This window comes from Gavia stellata, chromosome 2 (genome assembly GCF_030936135.1).
Source record: "Gavia stellata isolate bGavSte3 chromosome 2, bGavSte3.hap2, whole genome shotgun sequence".
In the NCBI taxonomy this organism is placed as follows: Eukaryota; Metazoa; Chordata; class Aves; order Gaviiformes; family Gaviidae; genus Gavia; species Gavia stellata.
In genome coordinates, this window is record NC_082595.1 from 3849765 (window position 1) to 3868093 (window position 18329).

The 18329-nt window shown below is 42.3% G+C and overlaps 1 protein-coding gene across 1 annotated transcript in view; it reads left to right on the top strand.

Moving 5' to 3' along the window:
* ALK (ALK receptor tyrosine kinase) overlaps window positions 1-18329 on the top strand; it is a 319863-nt gene that overhangs the window by 85154 nt on the left and 216380 nt on the right. The window contains exons 3-4 of the mRNA XM_059828041.1: window positions 1723-1835; window positions 13375-13539. Of these exons, the coding sequence (XP_059684024.1) occupies window positions 1723-1835; window positions 13375-13539 (278 nt within the window). The remainder of the gene's footprint in view (window positions 1-1722; window positions 1836-13374; window positions 13540-18329) is intronic.

Below are 18329 nucleotides of genomic sequence, written 5' to 3' on the forward strand. Positions count from 1 at the left end.
GCACATTTGTAGGAAAAAAATCTGCTTTTAGCAACTATTATAACTATTGTAATGAAACCTGACATTATTTGCCACAACCAGCTGTATCAGGGGCTACTGAAAGATGTGTCAGCTATGTCTTGATGTTAGGAAGGAAAAGCCAGTATAAAGGTTATTCCATAGTTACCTACCACTTCATCATTCACAGGCGAAGGCAGGACACTAGGTTTGATACCTACCTACCCTCATAAATCACTGCCCTGATCTTCTGTGTCACTACATTCCAGACAACAACAGGGGATGTTTAGTTATTGCACCGTAACTTAGCGTAGAGACCAGGTTTAATTGAGCCATTAGGGATATTAAATTTTTTCCACTCAAGAGTGGCTTACAATAGAGCGTGAAGTCCATTCTTATCTTGAAGATTATTGCTTTAATCAATGAGCAAGAGTTACAGCTCTTACATAAGAATGGTGATTTTTCTCTTGGTTTTGCTACCGTTACTCCATTACAGGAGTGTGCAAAAAATGAGATTGCACTGAGAATGAGATAGGGCACGACTAACACTTGGTATTTAAGCTTCTGACAAGTCCCTCTGAAATTTTCAAGTTTTTCTTCAGTGGAAGTGGGAAGCAGGGCTTTAACAGAATCAAAGCAGCGTTTTCCCCAAGGCTTCAGCCATTACTGTGTTTACTATTATCCTCTTAAATATGTCTTTTATTATCCGTTACTATTTATCCATTCAAGAGGACAGTTCTTCAGCACTCTGAATTATTACTCTAAGTTAGTTAACGCCTATAGTTACAGAAAGCTTTACAAACTTTTATTGGGAGGTATTATCAAATTGTTTTGCTGTTATTACAGTGAAGTTCAGCGTTGCACCTAAACTAAAAGAATTCAAGTAAGCTACTGTAGTATTCTTGACAAAAATATTATTTAATAGATCAAAAAATGTACTTTTTATCTTCTTTCTAAACAAATTCTTTATGGCTTCTCTGAGAAATCAGAACATATCAGCAATCAGAGGTTTATTTTGTTCCATCAAACAAACCTTCCAAACGCAAGTTTTGCCTGCCTGTATTTCTACAAAGTTAAATCCTACCATTCCCCTGAGGACCTCAAAAAATGAGATGAGACTACTCAAGATCCTGTCATCTTCAGAAAATCCAACTTAATCATTCACAGGGAAAACCTGTGCTTTCAAAGCTTACAGAGTTCTGCTTCGCTCATTGACCTTGCGTGTTATTTCAGATGCTGTTTCTCTTTGCGCCTCTAATATCATTGCTGTCTTGCAGAGTTAGTGCAGGTTTGTACGGATCCTCACCTGGTCTGGGTCGCTGTAGTACTCTAATCTCCAAAAGCATCTTTCAGATGCATTGCGTTGTTGAACAGGAGCTGGGTGCATGTTTGCCTGTTCCGTCTATGGGATCTCCACATGCTAACAAAACTTCAAAATAACAAATTGAGGGACTGAAAGCTCAGAACTTAGAATCAGGGTGAGATTAAAGTTGACGGTTTTTCTAGGTGATGATAATTTTGCTCTGTAAAGCAATTTATCTCCTGTCTCCCTGTGCGTACACGTATCAGGAAAGAAGAACCGACCAAGAAGTAGCTGAATATTGTTGCTTCTTGCATATGGTCTATGAAGCTGTTTAAGGTCTTTGTGCTCGATGTGTAGTATACAAACAGCTATGTCATACATAATGTTTCTTTTTCTTTTTTTTTTTTAGTGAAAGGTCTGAGTACTTCCGATCTCCCAGCAAGCAGCTCTCCTCTTCCTCCTGGTTACTCTGCTTGGAACTTGACCTGGGTCATGAGAGATACGTCCCCTTTCTTCTCCCATAGAGGACGACACAGTGAGTAGCATTTATATGTTATCATCAAGAGGCTGTAACTAAGCCTCACGATATTGGTATAATACTGGAGCAAAACAACACAAGTCAAATGATTCATGATAAAATAGCCATACTGTCAGCCCTTGAGGGCACTAATAAGCCTTACTGCCCCTTACCAGCCACCCCTGGGGCCTTGCCCCACCCTGCCCAGAAGCCCCATTTCAGGCCAGCTTGGGGTCGGGCTGATGTCCCGACCTGATGGCCCATCACCATCTCCATGGAGGTGCCTGGGGACCTTGGCTGGCCCAGCCTGCCCTGCTCCTTCAAAAACAAGGTCCATGACTGTAATATTTGGGTGCTGTGTTGGAATCAGGTGATATTATAAAGAGAAGAGCTATGCACCAAACTTATTTTTTCTTGCCATCTCCTTTTGTAACCCCCATCCCTTCCAAAATCTGGGAATCTGTTTTCATCTGTTCTCTGGTGTGACCTATTTACTGACAAACCATTGCCATTCTGCTGTGAAATACTGTGGTTGTAGTTAGGACCAGACTGCATAGGGCAATATCTAATATGCAATCCAGAAAGTGACTGAGGTAGAATATATCTACTATATATCTACTACCAGTCTCTATGAGGGGAGATAAGGTGCTGAGAGGCTAATAAGATTTACTCACCCCAAGCCTGTAATTATCTGCTTGAGGGAAAAGTTTGACCTACCTATATGAAGGAGTCCCATATTTCTTCAAATTTATGTTGCAGCCTTTTATGTGTGCAATATATATTCTTTCCACTGGCATACAATATCTGCTCCTAGCTGTTGTATCTGCTTGAACGATGAGGACACACCAATTTCATTTTGGAAGGGACAGTAGTACAATCTTTTTTCCCCTCACTTGGCTTTCTCAGAAGTTGCAAGGATGATTTTTAATTTATACTTTATTACTTCTTCCTAAACTCTCTCAGTAATACCATTCTAAGGGGAGGCTTTGTTCTTAAAACCTAAAAGCATTGATTCCATCTGACAGCATCACACGGAGATAAATGTACTGCATCTAAGCAGAAATGATTTATTATGATTTTAGCTGGTTGCACAAGACCAAATTCTACCATATCCCAACCATCTGTTTTGCAAGGAAAGGCAGGGATTTGATGAGGTGTTACACAAAATGCAATCTTCACTCAGGCCAAGTCTAAACTGTTTTCTCGCTCAGGAGGCGTAATTCAGGACATGAACCTTGAAGCTAATGGGGAATCGTGTAGAGGGGCAGGAGTCGTTTGATTTTCGCTAGCTTTGCACCTTAAGTTTTCCAAAAGTTGGCGGAACCTCCTCTAAATTAAAGGGGTAGTAGCGGCCCTCAAAGTCACACATTTCAGGCTAGAACACCCCATAGCATCACTATGCGGACATACTTCTTGCCACTTCAGCTACGCAGCGTGCGGAGGGCTGGCGTGGGTACGTGGAGCAAGCACAGCATTTTCCTCTTCTGTCAGAAGCTTTCCTCGCTGCTCCCAGCGTGATTAAGATTACCGAGTGCTCTATAAAACTTCTGTCAAAACTTTGTTTGCCTAGTCATCTGATGGGACCCATCTAATTAACTGGCTGACATTGCTAGATTGGGGCAATATTAGTTGTCTTAATTACTTTTTTCCCCGTGTTCTGCAACTGGAGAAATCTCTTTGATTGAAAGGTTGAGTAAACTGAAATGTAGGGTCCCTCTTCCTCTGCCAAACTGACTGCCCTGCTCCTTTGCTCAGAATGAAAAATTCTGATGGAGTGCCTCTAGTAGTTCTGCCAGGAAGAGCGCTTGATGATATCTTTGAAACTATATGCAGCAATCCCAAAAGATAATCACTGGCACAACAGGATACTTGAGAGTGATGCATTCACAAGACTTTTTTCTATCTTGTCTAGAAGTTTCTAGATTTGTCTCTATCCGAGCATTGATTAATCATCTACCACCTCAGAGATGCAAAATCCACCTGCCTTTTAGAAAATAAAGACATAAAAAACCCACATGAAGTCAAAATTATCTGGGAATTCAACCTGCAGAACAGGAGTCGTCTCCAAATCTCCATATTTTTTTGTTTTCTTTTGTTCTCTTTGAAGTACACCCAGACTATTTCATGTGGCTAGAACAAACTTTTAATGCATTCTGCATATGTGGACCTATGGTAGCGTATTAATCTCCCATTTGCAGCACTGATGGAACTCTGTCCTGAGGCTTACATGATTAACTGCACCCAGCCACATATTTCATTTCTTGTCCTCGTTGGTTGAATATTAATTTTCTCTTCTGTATAGGTATTGTATAAGAAATCAATTGTCCACCGCATAAAATCCATTAAGCTTCCGTAACAGGGGTTCCAGACGACGGGTGCCCCTTAAGGCCTGGAAGCCTTCATGCAGTTAATACACCCCTCTCTGTCCCATCCTCTACATCCCCCCGCGCCAGCCAACAACACCGAACCTGGAGCACGATCCTGGCAGGGTACGGTGGCAACTGCGGCAAATGCTACCGACTGGAAAAAAATCAAATGCGATTCAGCCCATCTACCTTCTGTTTTGAAAGAAGAACACGTTTCGTGAGAATAACAGGCATGAGGGTTGCCATGTTGGACCTTTTGGGAAACGGGAGATGGTTCTTGCTTTTTAACTCTTCTTATGCCGCCGTGCTATCTGTGGTTCTCTTTGCCAGATCCCCCCAGTAGCAGCTGAACTCCTTGGCTGTTCTGAACCAGCTTTGTGCAAAATACAGAAAGACCTCTCTCAGGCTGGGTCAGACTTCTGCAACAGAGTTTACAGATTTTTTTTTTTTTGCCCCCCCCTGAAGTTTAGGAAATAGTGGTGGTTTGGATTCCAAAGCTAACTGGGACTGAAACTCAGGGGGAAATAGCAGATTCGGCTACCAAATGACTAGTGCGCTTAAAAAAGTCTACAAAAGGTGAGTTCAGCAGAGGAGGAGCACATACCTTCAAGAGTGCATAATTATTCACAGCTTTGATTTAATAGGTACTAAAAGCATAATCCAAAGGATGGCCTCTATTAACAACATATTAAAAATTTCACTCAGCTCTATGTCTTCAGAAAACTAATTTCACAGGGTTGTTGGTTTGGGTTTTTGGTTTTTTTTACACTTTCTAATGGAATGTCGTCTGTGACGAGCTCATTGAATTGGGTTTGCTAAAAAAAAAATTAAAATGCATTGGACTAATTTTACTGTGGAATAATTTGGGGTCGTTCTCGCTGCGTATTTGATGCTCAGTGGCACGACAGCTGCTCAGCAAGGTGTCAGATTATTAATTTTTTTTCTCTGGGAGGTCATGTGCAACTTGCTGAATTCAAGTACTCATGTGCATGCATTCAAAATACCATTTCATTCATGCGAGTTGGATACCAGATAGATACTGCTACCACGAAACTCAGTGAGTCTGAACGTCAAACAAAGGGAAGATGGAGAGAAAGAGGGCACCAGCCAGATGAATTCGTGCTACAGTTAGGTTCCCATGACCACTTGTTTTATAAATCTACAACAAATCAGACAAATACTGACATCTTCAGAACGATAAAGCTGTCATGATACTTGGCTAGTATCTTGGCTAGGATAGCTCATGGATATGAACTAATTGTTACAACAAGTTCCTGTATGGAACGTGAGATAAAGTCAGGAGAGGAATGAGGAGAATAATACTTTGTCCCAGAGGGAAAATTAATCAATGCTTTCTTAGTAAAGATATTGCAAAAATGAGGTACTACCTTGATTCAAACATATCCTTTTTGCAATCTTAAAAGTACTCTAATACAGTTTTGGAAATAGTGTTATGAATATGATAGCGCACGACTTCAATTAACAGCAGTTACTCACACCAGATTAATAGAATTGCTCCATGTAAAATAGCAGATGCTGTGACCTCATATACATATGCAAGAATTCTTGTTTAACAATTAGATGGTATTTTTGCCATGTGTAATGGTGCTGAAATCCAGGGGGAGAAAAATCACAGGAAAAGCAACATCAGCTTAGCAAAACTGAAGGCTGTGCGAAGCAAGAAAGAAGAAAAAATCTTATTAGGGAGAAATTTTTACTTTTTTTCAATTTATTCTTTTCCTTATATCCTCTTTCATCTGCAGATAATAGGCCAATGACAGCTCAACATTTTTTCAATAATAAAATAACATACAGTAAGACAACAAACGTCTTTTCTCCCTGTCTCTCAAGTATTCATTTTCTCTAGAGATCTCTCAATCTTCATGCAAGAGGTCCCTTGTGTAAATTGTCAAAATATGACAGTTCATCCAACCACTGTTTTTGCGCCAACTGGAGCATGTTTTCTAACAATCGCTGTTAGTCGGTGCTCCAGTCTTTTGGCCAGAACTGGCATTAGAAATGCACTTTCGTTTATTGTTTTTGCTGCGTGCATGGGAGACTTGGTGGACAGATATTTCTTGTGTGGAGGATGAGCTCTGTCACTCCTTAGAGCAGGAGGAATGAAAATGAGAGCTATTGCTGGTTGTTCTCCCTACACCCCCTCCTCGCACCTCTCTCTGTAGCTGTCTTGAAAGACTGTGCTTATAATTGATTGATAAAGTAGTCCTGGCCCTCTTCTTTGTAGCTTGATTTCCACTGAACAAAGCAGCTGTCAAAGATTTTGGTGATTCAGTCCCTCGTGCACACTGAGGAGCTGGGTGGATATAAAGTATATGCTGTTATTTTAAAGATTCTCGAATCGCACCTCGATTCGCACCTCAAATACCGTGTTCAGTTTTGGGCCCCTCACTCCAAGAAGGACATTGAGGTGCTGGAGCGTGTCCAGAGAAGGGCGACGAAGCTGGTGAGGGGTCTGGAGCACAAGTCTGATGAGGAGCGGCTGAGGGAGCTGGGGTTGTTCAGTCTGGAGAAGAGGAGGCTGAGGGGAGACCTCATCGCTCTCTACAACTGCCTGAAAGGGGGTTGTGGTGAGGTGGGTGTTGGCCTCTTCTCCCAAGTGACAAGTGACAGTACAAGAGGAAATGCCCACGAGTTGTGCCAGGGGAGGTTCAGGCTGGATATTAGGAAAGATTTCTTTACTGAGAGAGTGGTGAAGCATTGGAACAGGCTGCCCAGGGAGGTGGTGGAGTCACCATCACTGGAGGTGTTCAAGGAACGTGTGGACGAGGCACTGTGGGACGTGGCTTGATGGGCATGGTGGGGTTTGTTGGTTGATGGTTGGACTTGATGATCTTACAGGTCTTTTCCAACCTTAGTGATTCTGTGATTCTCTGATTCTCTTAACAAATAAATGAATGGTTGCATTATTGCTGTTTTCGCCAAGCAGTTGCCCTTCCAGCTGTGGCTCACTCCCCAGAGGATTAATTTAAACGCTTCTGGCATGGGGTGAGCCCTGGGCTCCCCAGGGAGGCAGGCACCTCGCCCTGCCCTTGGCACGGAGGCCCAAGCGCTCTGCCCGGGGGCGATTCCTTCTTCCTACGGAGCAGGTGAAATTATGCCTCCTCTGGGGTGCTGCTCCTCTAAAACTTTACGTCTTCCGAACGCAATCTAATTTTAATAGCCCCTCCCGAGGGAAAGCCTGGGGAGGTTCTCCTTTCAAGGCGGATGGCGAAGGGATAAGCAGCACTGGTGCAGCCAGCTCTGACCCTGCTTGGCGGGTACCGTGCCCCTGCGATTCCCCCCCGCTGAAAACAAGCCTGGGGTGCCGGGGAGAAACCGTCCGCCTTGAAATCTTCCTTGCACGCAGCGAGCTTTGGCGAGCCCTCGGAGTCCGCACAGCGTTCCTGTCAGTAAATCTAAAGCGGGGAGACCGTACGTGAAGACCTGCTGGTGCGGAGGAAGGACGCAGAGCGATAAGCTAACTTGCGCTAAGCAGCTTTAAATTAAAAGGAGGTCCCTGAAGGACACGGGCCGCGGCTCAGGGCTGGGAGAAGGGTTGGCGTGCTGCTCGGCTGCTCTCCTCACCGCTTCGCTTGCAGGTGACTGAGGTGCGTCAGGTGGGACGGACCCCAAAGCCGCGCCACACGGAGCGATGCTGTGGGGCTCCTCGAGTGCCTCCCCAATTCCTCACCTCCCTGTCACGCCATGCTGCTGCTCTCACGTTTGTCAGCTCCTGGAGCGGCAGCCGAAGAGCAGGCTGCACTGTCAGTGCAGGCATTTGCTAGAGGTAGTAAGATCTGGGGTGCCTGGCAGGGATACACGGGTCGTACTCTTCCTTAAAATGTGCCGGTTTGCCCTTTCTCAGCGCTGAGCAATGGAAGGAAGTTGGTGAAAATGCCTCTCCGGGCTTGCTTTCTCAGCAGGAACAAGGCAGTTAAACCCTGCAATTGTTTTTCCTCTTTAATTTGCGTGACCGCTAACACCTTTTCCCTTTCCCCTTGTGTTTTTTTCCCTGCCCTTCCATCCTGTGGTGGATTCGCTTGTTTTAAATCGCTGCTGAACCTCCAGTTGTGCAGTGGAAGGGTGGCACTAGGGATCCACCTGCAAAGAGTTTCACCCCTTCTTCGTGCCAGCGGGGCGATGCTCGCTTCCAAGAGCCTGGCATGTATTTGGTGTGCCTTCTTCCACGAGATCCTCCTGGGTGTTCAGCAGGCTGCTGAGCTGACAGCCAGAGAGCACAGAGTCTCCTATTTATGCTCCATTTTGGGGGGGAAATACCGCTGCAGGCTTCCTTGGATCACCCCACACGTGTAGCCCTGTATGGGTGGATAGAAATTCAGAAGGGTCTGATGAGGCAAGCGAAACCCTTCGATTGAATGCCCTGTGACCTTTTCTACCCAGAGGGAATGGGGAAGGCTTTAGGAACTGGCTCTGTCCCTAGGATTAATAACTGGAAAATCAATTTGTCATTTCCCTGTCATAAATTAAAAGCTTATAGGCCTTATAACATGAGTATAATAGAGGTTAGTGGGTATTGATGGAGGTCTCAAAGCTCACTCCGCAGAGCACTTCTCTACTATACAATTTAAATTACGTCTTCTCCACAGGAATATCTGTCAATATTTGTGTAAAAAAAGACATCCTGTGCGAGAATATTTGATCCGTTTCTATACACTGCTGTGATCGTTGCCGCTAGAGGAGGTGTGTTCTTGAGGGAGGTTGGGGTCCCGTTTTGATGGGTCTAAGTGACCTCTGCATTGTGTAGTTGTGTCTGTAGCTGTAGTACAAATTAGTCACGTTTAAGCTGACGAGATGCCAGTGAGGATGTACATCTCTAAGCTGGTCCTTCTGAGAACAGAGAACCTCTGCCCGCTCCCTCGTCTGTTGTAGTGAAGTGAGAAAGCAACCGCACCTTTTCAAAGGGGTGACCAGCTGAGAGGAGCGATTTGTAAGTCAAGAGACCAGGAGTGAAAGGGACCCTTTTAATTCAGACACGTGTAGAACTAGAAAGGAGAGGTCTAAGAGGAAATCACCCGCCGGTAAGATTTTTATGGTTGAAAGGAGACGTGGTTTAAAACAAATAAACCTAGTTTGTTGTTGGGCATCTGAAGAAAGGATAATCAGAATAGTTTCTGAAAAGGAACGGGCTTTTTATCTCTCTTTAAATTAGATTATTTTTGTTCTAAATAAGGCGCGTTTCTGTCATGTGTGGTTACACAAATGACCTAAGATGATCCAAACAGCGAATGATCCATAATCTGACCTGCAGCAATGTAAAAGGGTATTTTCTGCAGATTACTGTGTTTTGGTATATTATTTATACTACTATTTTAAGTCATTTGTTTATTAGAAAACTCTAATCAGTTTATTTGAAACAGATGTAGTTGCCAGATATTTTAGTTGTTTGTGCACAAATTATTGCTGTTAGGTACGTCGATTAAAAATAAATCAATTGGAGCACTTGCAAGACTCTAATGGCATCAGACACACACACAGATTCCACTGACTTTTCAGTTGGGTAGCAGCTTAATTTACTTTTCAGCCTATGGTTGGTATCCTCTATCTTCTTACATGCCAGAAACTGAAATGATTGATGTCTACAGCCTTTCCTAAACAGGTGCTTACCTTAACTTGATTATAAGCATCACTTTTGTTTCCTCTTCAAAGGTGTAATGATGATGAAATAGACTTCTAATAAATTAGCTGTTTTGTCTCTCTAGTGTTCAGTGGTTGCAGACGCAAAAGATTGTTGGACAAGGGGTTGGGGTTTTTTGCAATATGTTTAAAAAGAGACTTTGCAATTTGCTGGGACTTAAATTCCTATAGAGCCTTTAAGATCTATAATGTCAATATAGCTGTGGCATAAATGCATATACTGGATATAAATCTTTGTGACATCTTTCTTTAAAAAAAAACAACACAAACCCACCAAAAATCACAAAAAACTCCACTTTACTGACTAGGCTCACTGTTTAAGTCCTAAAGTTCTGTATCTAGTCAATTTATATTGGTAGTAGGTTTAAAAAATAATCACTAAAACTTGTGTTAGATTTAATTACCTTTCCTGCAGTGTTTGCTTTTTTTTAGAAAAGGGCAGAATGGCTTTTATTCAGCTTCCAAAGGCACGTGGCTACTTCTTTATGTGCTTAGCTGGGCAAGAAAAGAAATAAACTTGGTGTCGCATTTAAACATGTTAAGACGAAAGTAAAAAAGGAGGGAGAAAGACCTTTTTTTATGCAGAGGCATAAAAAAAATGGTAGGCGATTTGTGGCAGCAATTCAAACATTGTGAAGGTTCTGTATTTGCAAATGTGGTTTATATGGTCTTGTAGCAGTTACCATACCAAGAGCAGCTTATCAGTGAAAAAAATGTATGTATGTATTGTATAGAATGCTTTTTTTATAAAGTATATTACATTGTCAGTAGTGAAGGATATTGTGCAAGAAGGAAAGCCTAAGGGTAGGAAGTTAACGTTAGGCTTGGAAGACTGGATGCTGTTTGCGTAGACTTTGCTGTGTTGCATCAGATAGCGTTTCTTTGTCATCATTTCTTTGTACTGAATTGGATAATAGCACTGAAATTTGTGTCTGCTACGAGATTAATTTAAAGAAGAGCCGACGAAGAGTGCAGATATTCTGGTGATGGGGGGGGGGTATCAAGTTCTGTAAAAGATGCAAGTCTGTTTTCATTCTCAGATGTGTGAACCAAGCAGTCTCCTCCTCTTTCAAGGAATAAGCTGTTGTAAAGGCCATTCTGTTTGGCCACAACAGGCGTGTGAGATCACATCCACTTCTCTGTAGGCTATTCATTGCCAGGGAAGGAAATGGTATTGCTACTTGCCTTTTTTCCTTTACTTTCCCCCCTTCAGGCAGAGGCTTTAGTTGTCTGCAGGGGTCATAACACTAAATGTGACGACTGGTATTTAATCACATACCCCAATTAAGTTGCCCCCGTTGTAGGTCAGAGGCTGTGTTAAGGGCTCCACAACCGATTGATAGTTCTCTTTTGAGGAGGAGGTTCTGGAAAGTGAGACTGAACGGGGGAGCTGAGCTGGCTATTGAGTCCTTGTAGGCACCGTCATCGGAGTGTCAGGGGGCGAGGACTGGAGGAGGAAAACGAGAGCGCCTGGTGGGTATCCATGAAGGGCTTCTCTGCTCGGGGGCCGGAGGGTAAGAGAGCACAAAGGCTTCTGTTCCCAGCAGCTGGATGGGAGAGGAGCGGAAGCAAGCAGTGACTGCTGGAAAGCTCATGAAGATGTGAGAGACTGATGAGGGAGAGAAGCCCACGACAAATGAAATAGTTGATTGGAAACAATTGTTCTTGACATGTGTTGTCCTTGGCCTGAGCTTTCCCTTCCGTCGTCCTGTGGGTTCTGTCAGAAAAGTCCTTGCGTGAGCCGTGTTTCTCCCCCTCCCCTTTGTTTTTTGGCAGTGCCTTGCAGCACATACTACTCAAGGTGTTCCCCGTAACTAAGCTCTATAGTAATGATGATGTATCTTCTGTAACATGTAGTTGAGTGTTTGGTTGCTCTTTTGTCCATTCGGGCTGTGATACAAAGCTTAATAGACTCTTAACACTTTATAGGGATGAAAAAAGGTTGGGTTTGTTTTTCTTTTTTTAAAGAATGTCTAAGAGATAAGTGGTCTGAGGTTTGGGTATGATGTTGGAGCACTAAACTGTATAGCATTAATATACCCACCATTTCCTGCTGCCTAAATTGAAGTGTGCCTCATGTATCATGAAATTTATATTGATAATAGAGAGGCCTGAAGAGGGTAGCGACTTGTGCATTCAAATTTAAGGAAATATGTATAATCCTTGTTCCTGCTGCTTGTGGTGTACATGGATTCCTTACATCATATGGTTTCCATGGTGTTGTGAAGCATTCAAAATGTTGAGTGAATGGTAAAGCACCTGATTAAGAAAATCAAATATAAACTGGAAAAATAGACTCTGCTCCTTCCAGCTTGCTGTTAAAAAGGCAAATTAGCTGGGAAAAGTGTAGCGAGAGGGCAACAGTATTAACCTTCAGATTAGAAAATGTTATATCACCAGGAGCATAGGCTGAACTACATAAATCTGTGCACACTAAGAAGAAATTAGATGTTTAATAGAGAATGTAATTGAAGTTTAAAAAAAAAATTAGTTAATTTGACTAATGTCAATTCAGATTATTCGTTCCACTTGCATAGCTATGGCAGGACAGTAGACGGTGTAGCAAACTCCAAAGAAGAGCTGGATTTTTTGTTGGGCTTTTTCAGATGGAGCTAGCCTTTTCAGAAACATTGAGTTAGTTCAGAAATAGTTTCTTTCCGTTAGTGAATATTCTGTTGAGTGCTGACTGTGGGGACGAAAGCAAATGTTACAGGGCATTCCAGAAAATTTAGCCATCCCGACAATTAAAAGTAAAATCCGTGCAGGTTATCGCTGCGTGTTGTGTTAAACAACTTGAATTATGGTGTGAGAGTAAATTGGACACTGGGAAGTGAATCATAATTGCACCAGCAGGGTAATTGGTTTCTGAAAGAGAAACATCTTAAAAAGAAACGTCTGTGTTGGAGGCAGATGCTGGCTGTACTGCCTGGAGGCTAAAGTTTTGCAGCAGCGGATCAAACTTCTGCTGCCTGAGTAAAGCGTTTCAAACCCAGCGGGTCAGAAGGTTGCTTTGCAGGGTACAGTCCCTACGACTACCAGCATGTCCCATATGTCCGGGGTATATGATTCGCTTTGCAGAGTCCTGTGCTCACTGAGATGGAACATGACTATGAAGCATGTTAGTAGTCATTGCACTATAATGGTCTTGGTTGAATCTGAACCAGCACCCTGGAAGAGATTGGCTTTCTGTCCCATTTTATCAATTGACTAAGCTATTTCCCTTTCAGTCTAGCGGGTGTCTTTCCCCGCTTTAGCTTGTGCTGCCCTTTTATCTGTCCTGAAAGGGAATTACTGGCTCTTGGGCCTTCCTCTTGATTTCCTGCTACCTCCATAATGAACCTCTCTGTGTTGTCCATTTTGGACATGTTTTTTTCCTGTCTGTTTATGGACTTCCTCCATTTCTTTCTACCTCCTTATGGAAAAAAGCAAGCCCTAACTTACTGAACTGTAAAATGAGTGTGTATACCCACCTTCCAGCGCAGAGGAAGCTGGATATAATTAACCTGGTATGTTCTATGTCTGTTTTCTTTTTCCAGTATTTGACTGCAATTTTGAATCTCCTTGTGAGCTGGAATATTCCCTCACCTCAAAAGATCAGGAACCCCCCAACAATGCCTGGCTCAGGCTGAGTGCAGAGGAGATCTTGCAGCTAAATATCCCGGATGGGCCAGAGAGAGATCACTCTGAGAACACAGCTAAAGGTAAGATGAATACAACTATGTAATGCCTTCAGTGTAGTGGTTAGTTTTAAAACCAAAACACCCATACTCCCACCCCCAGAAAAATCCCTAACAAAAAACCCCAAAACCCCACCCAAACAAACGTGTCCTCCTAAATTACTTAAGACAGCTCTAATCCTTTTACTGCAGCAGACGATGAATGCAAACAGTGTGACAAACAACGGGAGTTATTCTGCACATGAAAGATCTGGTTTTGTCTAAAGGCAATCTACATCATATACACGGGAAGCAAAATATCAAATATAGTATTGTATAAAACCTGAATCGGGCTGACTGATGCCATGGATGGTGTTTGGGTGAGAACAGTACTGTGGTGCCTATATGTAAACTCATTCAGTGTTTGGAAGAGATGAATAAAATAGAGTCTGTTTTTACCCCTGCTCTAGGTCCTGTTTACTGCTTGCTTATTTGCAGACTGTTTTAGGCAATATCCTTGTGTCCAGGGCTTAGGTAAGAAAAGAAAAGGTGGGTTTTGCCCTTAGTATAAGAAAAAAGTTCCTGTCTCTAAAGGGAGCTCGGAAGCCTGAAAAGAGGGGAGTGCAACAGACTTTTCTCCTTCTTTGGAAGAAAATTTGGTTTGTTGGAATTATTTTTCCTGCTCATGATCATATCTTTGAACAGCAGCATATTTCATTAAGATTATAAGTTCTAAAAAGATTTTTAGATGTTATTTGTGCTCTTCTAATCCTCGGAAAGCAGAAAAATTCTTAACATCCTTCCTGCTGTTAGTGACACCTGCTTGAAACCTCTCCCCATAAGGGCCGGGTGGCATTGATGAGAATGGACCTACGGAATGGAAATGGGGGATTTAGGGCTACAAGCTTTATCCAGGCAAGCAAAGAGGTATAGGGAAGGACAACAATGATTATCAGGGACATGGAACAGTTTCTGTACTAGGAAAAACTAAACAAAGATTCTTTATTCTGTCTGTGATGGTGGGACTTAGAGGTCTATAAAAATGCACATTGAAGAGCAATGGGAAGCAGCCTTGAAGTTAGTGGGTGCTGGGTATACAACAAGCAAGAGGAGATATTTTTTCTGTAGTACCTGAATAAACTGTGGTAATAAGATGCATGAATTAATGTTATGGAGGCCAGAGGTATGCATAAGTTTAAACAAAGATCAGATGAATTCTTGCAGAATACATTCATCACTGGTTATTTAATTCAATAGTCTGTTTACAGTCCCTGACTCAAGAAGCCTCTTACACAGAAAGCTGCAAGTGAAAGGGTCCTTTTCTCAGTAGCCAGCGTCAGAGACAGCGTTTGGCTTTGCAGACCTGCAGTCTGACTGCTTGTAACAGTTCTTATGTTCAGGCAAATACCGAGGAAAAGTTGCAGTGCCGCTTTTGTTCATATTCCCGAATTCTGTTTTCTCATCCGTATCAACAGTATAGTACTTTTCCCCAGATAGCCATTATAAATTAACTTTTAAGGCCTGTCGCTTGAGTACTGATTCATCAGCAAACCAAGTCATTTTGGTGGGATCTGTTGTGTGTAAAGCAGATGGACCACATTTGCAATGCATGCAAGTATCTTCTAATTTTCACGTCAAAGAACGTACATGCGCATACTAAATTTCTTGCTACAAAGATGCAGTTAAGCGAAAGTTTGAGGTAAATCAGAATGTCTGCTGTTGTTCTCCTTTTTCTTAAATTCTAGTGCAAGCTGGCTGCTGCTGAAATTTAGGAATTAAAACCTGCTTGTTTTGAATTGAGAAGAGTAACTGTCATTTTCCTGGAGTGGGGAAAAAAATGGGGAAAACCCATGAGGAAATAAATGTATTGTTCCAAGTGAAGGGGCTGGCCGGGGTCGCTGCAGTGCTGCATATTGTTGATATATGTTTCTTTTAGATTCTTTTCAGTAAAGGTATACCTTTGTCTGTATTCACTTTTATACATCTGTCAAAGCAGAAGAAGGGGAGACTGTTGGCTGGCTGTGTAGCCCAAAACCAAGGGTACTATTGGTTGAAGATTTCCAATTGCCTATTGAGATAAAATTCCATTTCTAAGCCCAAAGTTTTGGGGTTTTTTCTTCATCTGGAATATAGGCAATGTAGGCTGATGCTTGTGTTCTGTTGTTTTCCCCCGTTCCGAGGGGCAAGTACCCAGTGTCACATTGATTGAGTGGATTTAGATTTGTGGGGTGCCAGGGTGGGTTGTTTGGGGTGTTTTATTTGCGTGCTTGTATGGGGTTTTTTGTTGTGGGCTTTGGTGTTTTGGGGTTTTTTTAATTATCAGGCATGTTGGACATAGTCAGTGGTAATTTTCTCTTAAGCCCCTTAGTAGAGCTGTAGGTCTGCAGCTCATAGATGACTGTAACTCTTGTGCGTATAAAGACTCATTTGAAAATCAACACTTGGAGCTAGCATCTCTCCATTTTAAATCACTTTAATTACAGCTGCTTGTGTGGTCTGTTTCAATCTGAAATAATTAACCACAGTAATTCCAACCCCCACTGTTTCCTGCAAATTGTACTTCCAATTATCTCAATCTCATTTCATCTCCTTTGCAGACAGTAGTGCACAGAGATAAACAGATAGCGTAACTAGATTTTGGGATGGTTTAGCTCATCCTTGTCACTTGGCTATCAAGTCATGTCAAGACACTGATAGAGGCAAATGCCTTGGGTATGATTCGTTGTGCTTCATATAAGTTTCTGTAAAAGGTTCAGTGGGAAATCATTGGTAGATCTCCCAAAGAGGAATGTTGGAAGAACTTCTGTATTTTTGCCCCTGTCCCCGCTGCATGATACAGCTCAGGCTCAAGGAATCAGAACAAATCAGCATGGATCAAGCTACCTAGAGGCAGAACTAGTTTCAGGTGTCTCAGCATTTGGTTACAGTCACATCTGAGCGCTCCACTCACTTGGCACGTTCAGCATGTGGTGTCACACAAATCATTGATCTTCTGAATAGGGATAGATGGTGAGGTGGCAAAGTCTGACGTTAAATTATTCAGGGTAAAAGATTGGAGGTCTGGTTTGCAAGGAATTGAAAAAGGATGTCTAACCGGATAATAGTGGCAGGTGAAATTTAGTGTAGATTATTTGAATTGAGACGGTGGGAGAAACAATCAAAGTTTGGACAGATTCTGAGCCGGTTGTAATCACTTAAGCTGATTTTGGGGTAAGAATAGAGCTGTCAAAACATCAACTCCGTAGTGGTCACAAAGTAAATGTTACTTATTGGGAAGGGAGTAGAAAACAGGAACAAGAGTTGTAGTATAAACGTGTGGGGCAGCTGTATCTAGAATACAGCATTCTGTTCTGGTTTCCATGCATCAAAAATCATTTAGGACAGCTGAGAAAGTTATTAAAAGAATGGAAACAAGGATGAATTAAAGTACGTAATGGCTGTCTTTCAGGAACACTTAAATTAACTGGGGCTACCCTGCCTGCAGGAGGCATCTGAAGGAACCCATGGCAGAGTTTTATAAAAATCACAGAATTTTATAAAATCTTTGTAAAAGTTGTATAAAGGTTTATAAACTCCCGAGACTTTATAAAGCACTGAAAGGATGAGTACAGAAGGAATATTCATTATTTCTTCTAATACAGAATTGGCGGCATCGGATGAAATTAGTAGATGTCAGGTTGAAAACAAAAGGAGATCCTTCAGTATGTGACAAAAAGTAAAACTGTGGAGCCTTTTTGCACAGGGTTGGTGCTAAAACCTTCTATGGGTGTGCAAATTGACAGGATATGTGCAGGGAGGAAAAATAGTTATGGATACCAAATTCTCAAGACTACCTTTTCTGGCTCCGAAAGTCCTTGCGTAACAGATCCCTGAAGGCCAGGGTGGGGAAGTACAACTCTTTGCTCTCCCTGTTCATGTATTCTTTCCTATGTATCTACAGCTGCCTGTTTTCAGAGCCAGGTGTCTGAAGTGAACGGATCTTTGGTCTGTGGTGGTAGGGTCGGTGTGGTGGTGTGTCCTTCCCTCACCTCCCAGCCCAGTTTTTTCTCCCCTTTGAAAAAGGAGAGAAATGCACTAAGGGTTTCAGACCAATTTGGAGAGTCAGAGAAAAGGTGCTATTTAAACAGTTAATAATATTTGCTATTCTGTTAAAGCCTTGTGAATGGTATTGAACCATGCAAAAATACTGGGTATTTGGTAGGAAGAACTGCAGGACTGTCTATCAAAATCTATAGAAGGGAGGCTATGAAGGTACTTTGTGGGGATTTTTTGGAAATTTTGTGCTAAAATGCTTCACTCTCCTCCATTCCCCCCGATCTTGTAAGTGGACCGGTGGGTGACAGAATCGCTAGTGTGTCTGCCAGCTAGGTCCTGCATGGTACGTGAAGATCTGCTGGAGCTACTAATATTTCCAAGTCAAACTTACGTAACTTTCTGCAGGATCAGAGATTTAAGGTTAAAATTCCACTGATATGCTAAAGATTGACAGGAAAACCTCCACCGTTGGGATCTGAATCAGGCCTGTATGTGCTGTAATGAGTAGGCAATCCATTGTGGATTACTAGACTTCTTTTCTTTTAATTCATGAATAAGCAAAAAGATGCTATAAAAAATTCAAGCATTCTGCATCACTGACTGCATTTATTTATTTTGACAAGTGTGATTATTTCTTAATTATTTATGATCCTTTGTAATATATTATACCAGCAAATGTACTGCAGTCTATCGTAATGAAATACAAGGAATTGGAGGTCTTGCAACTGTGGCAGTATTTCCTAAGGAGGCAGGTTAGACAACCCAGTTTGTGGTTAGAATGACAGAGTTTGCAGACCAAG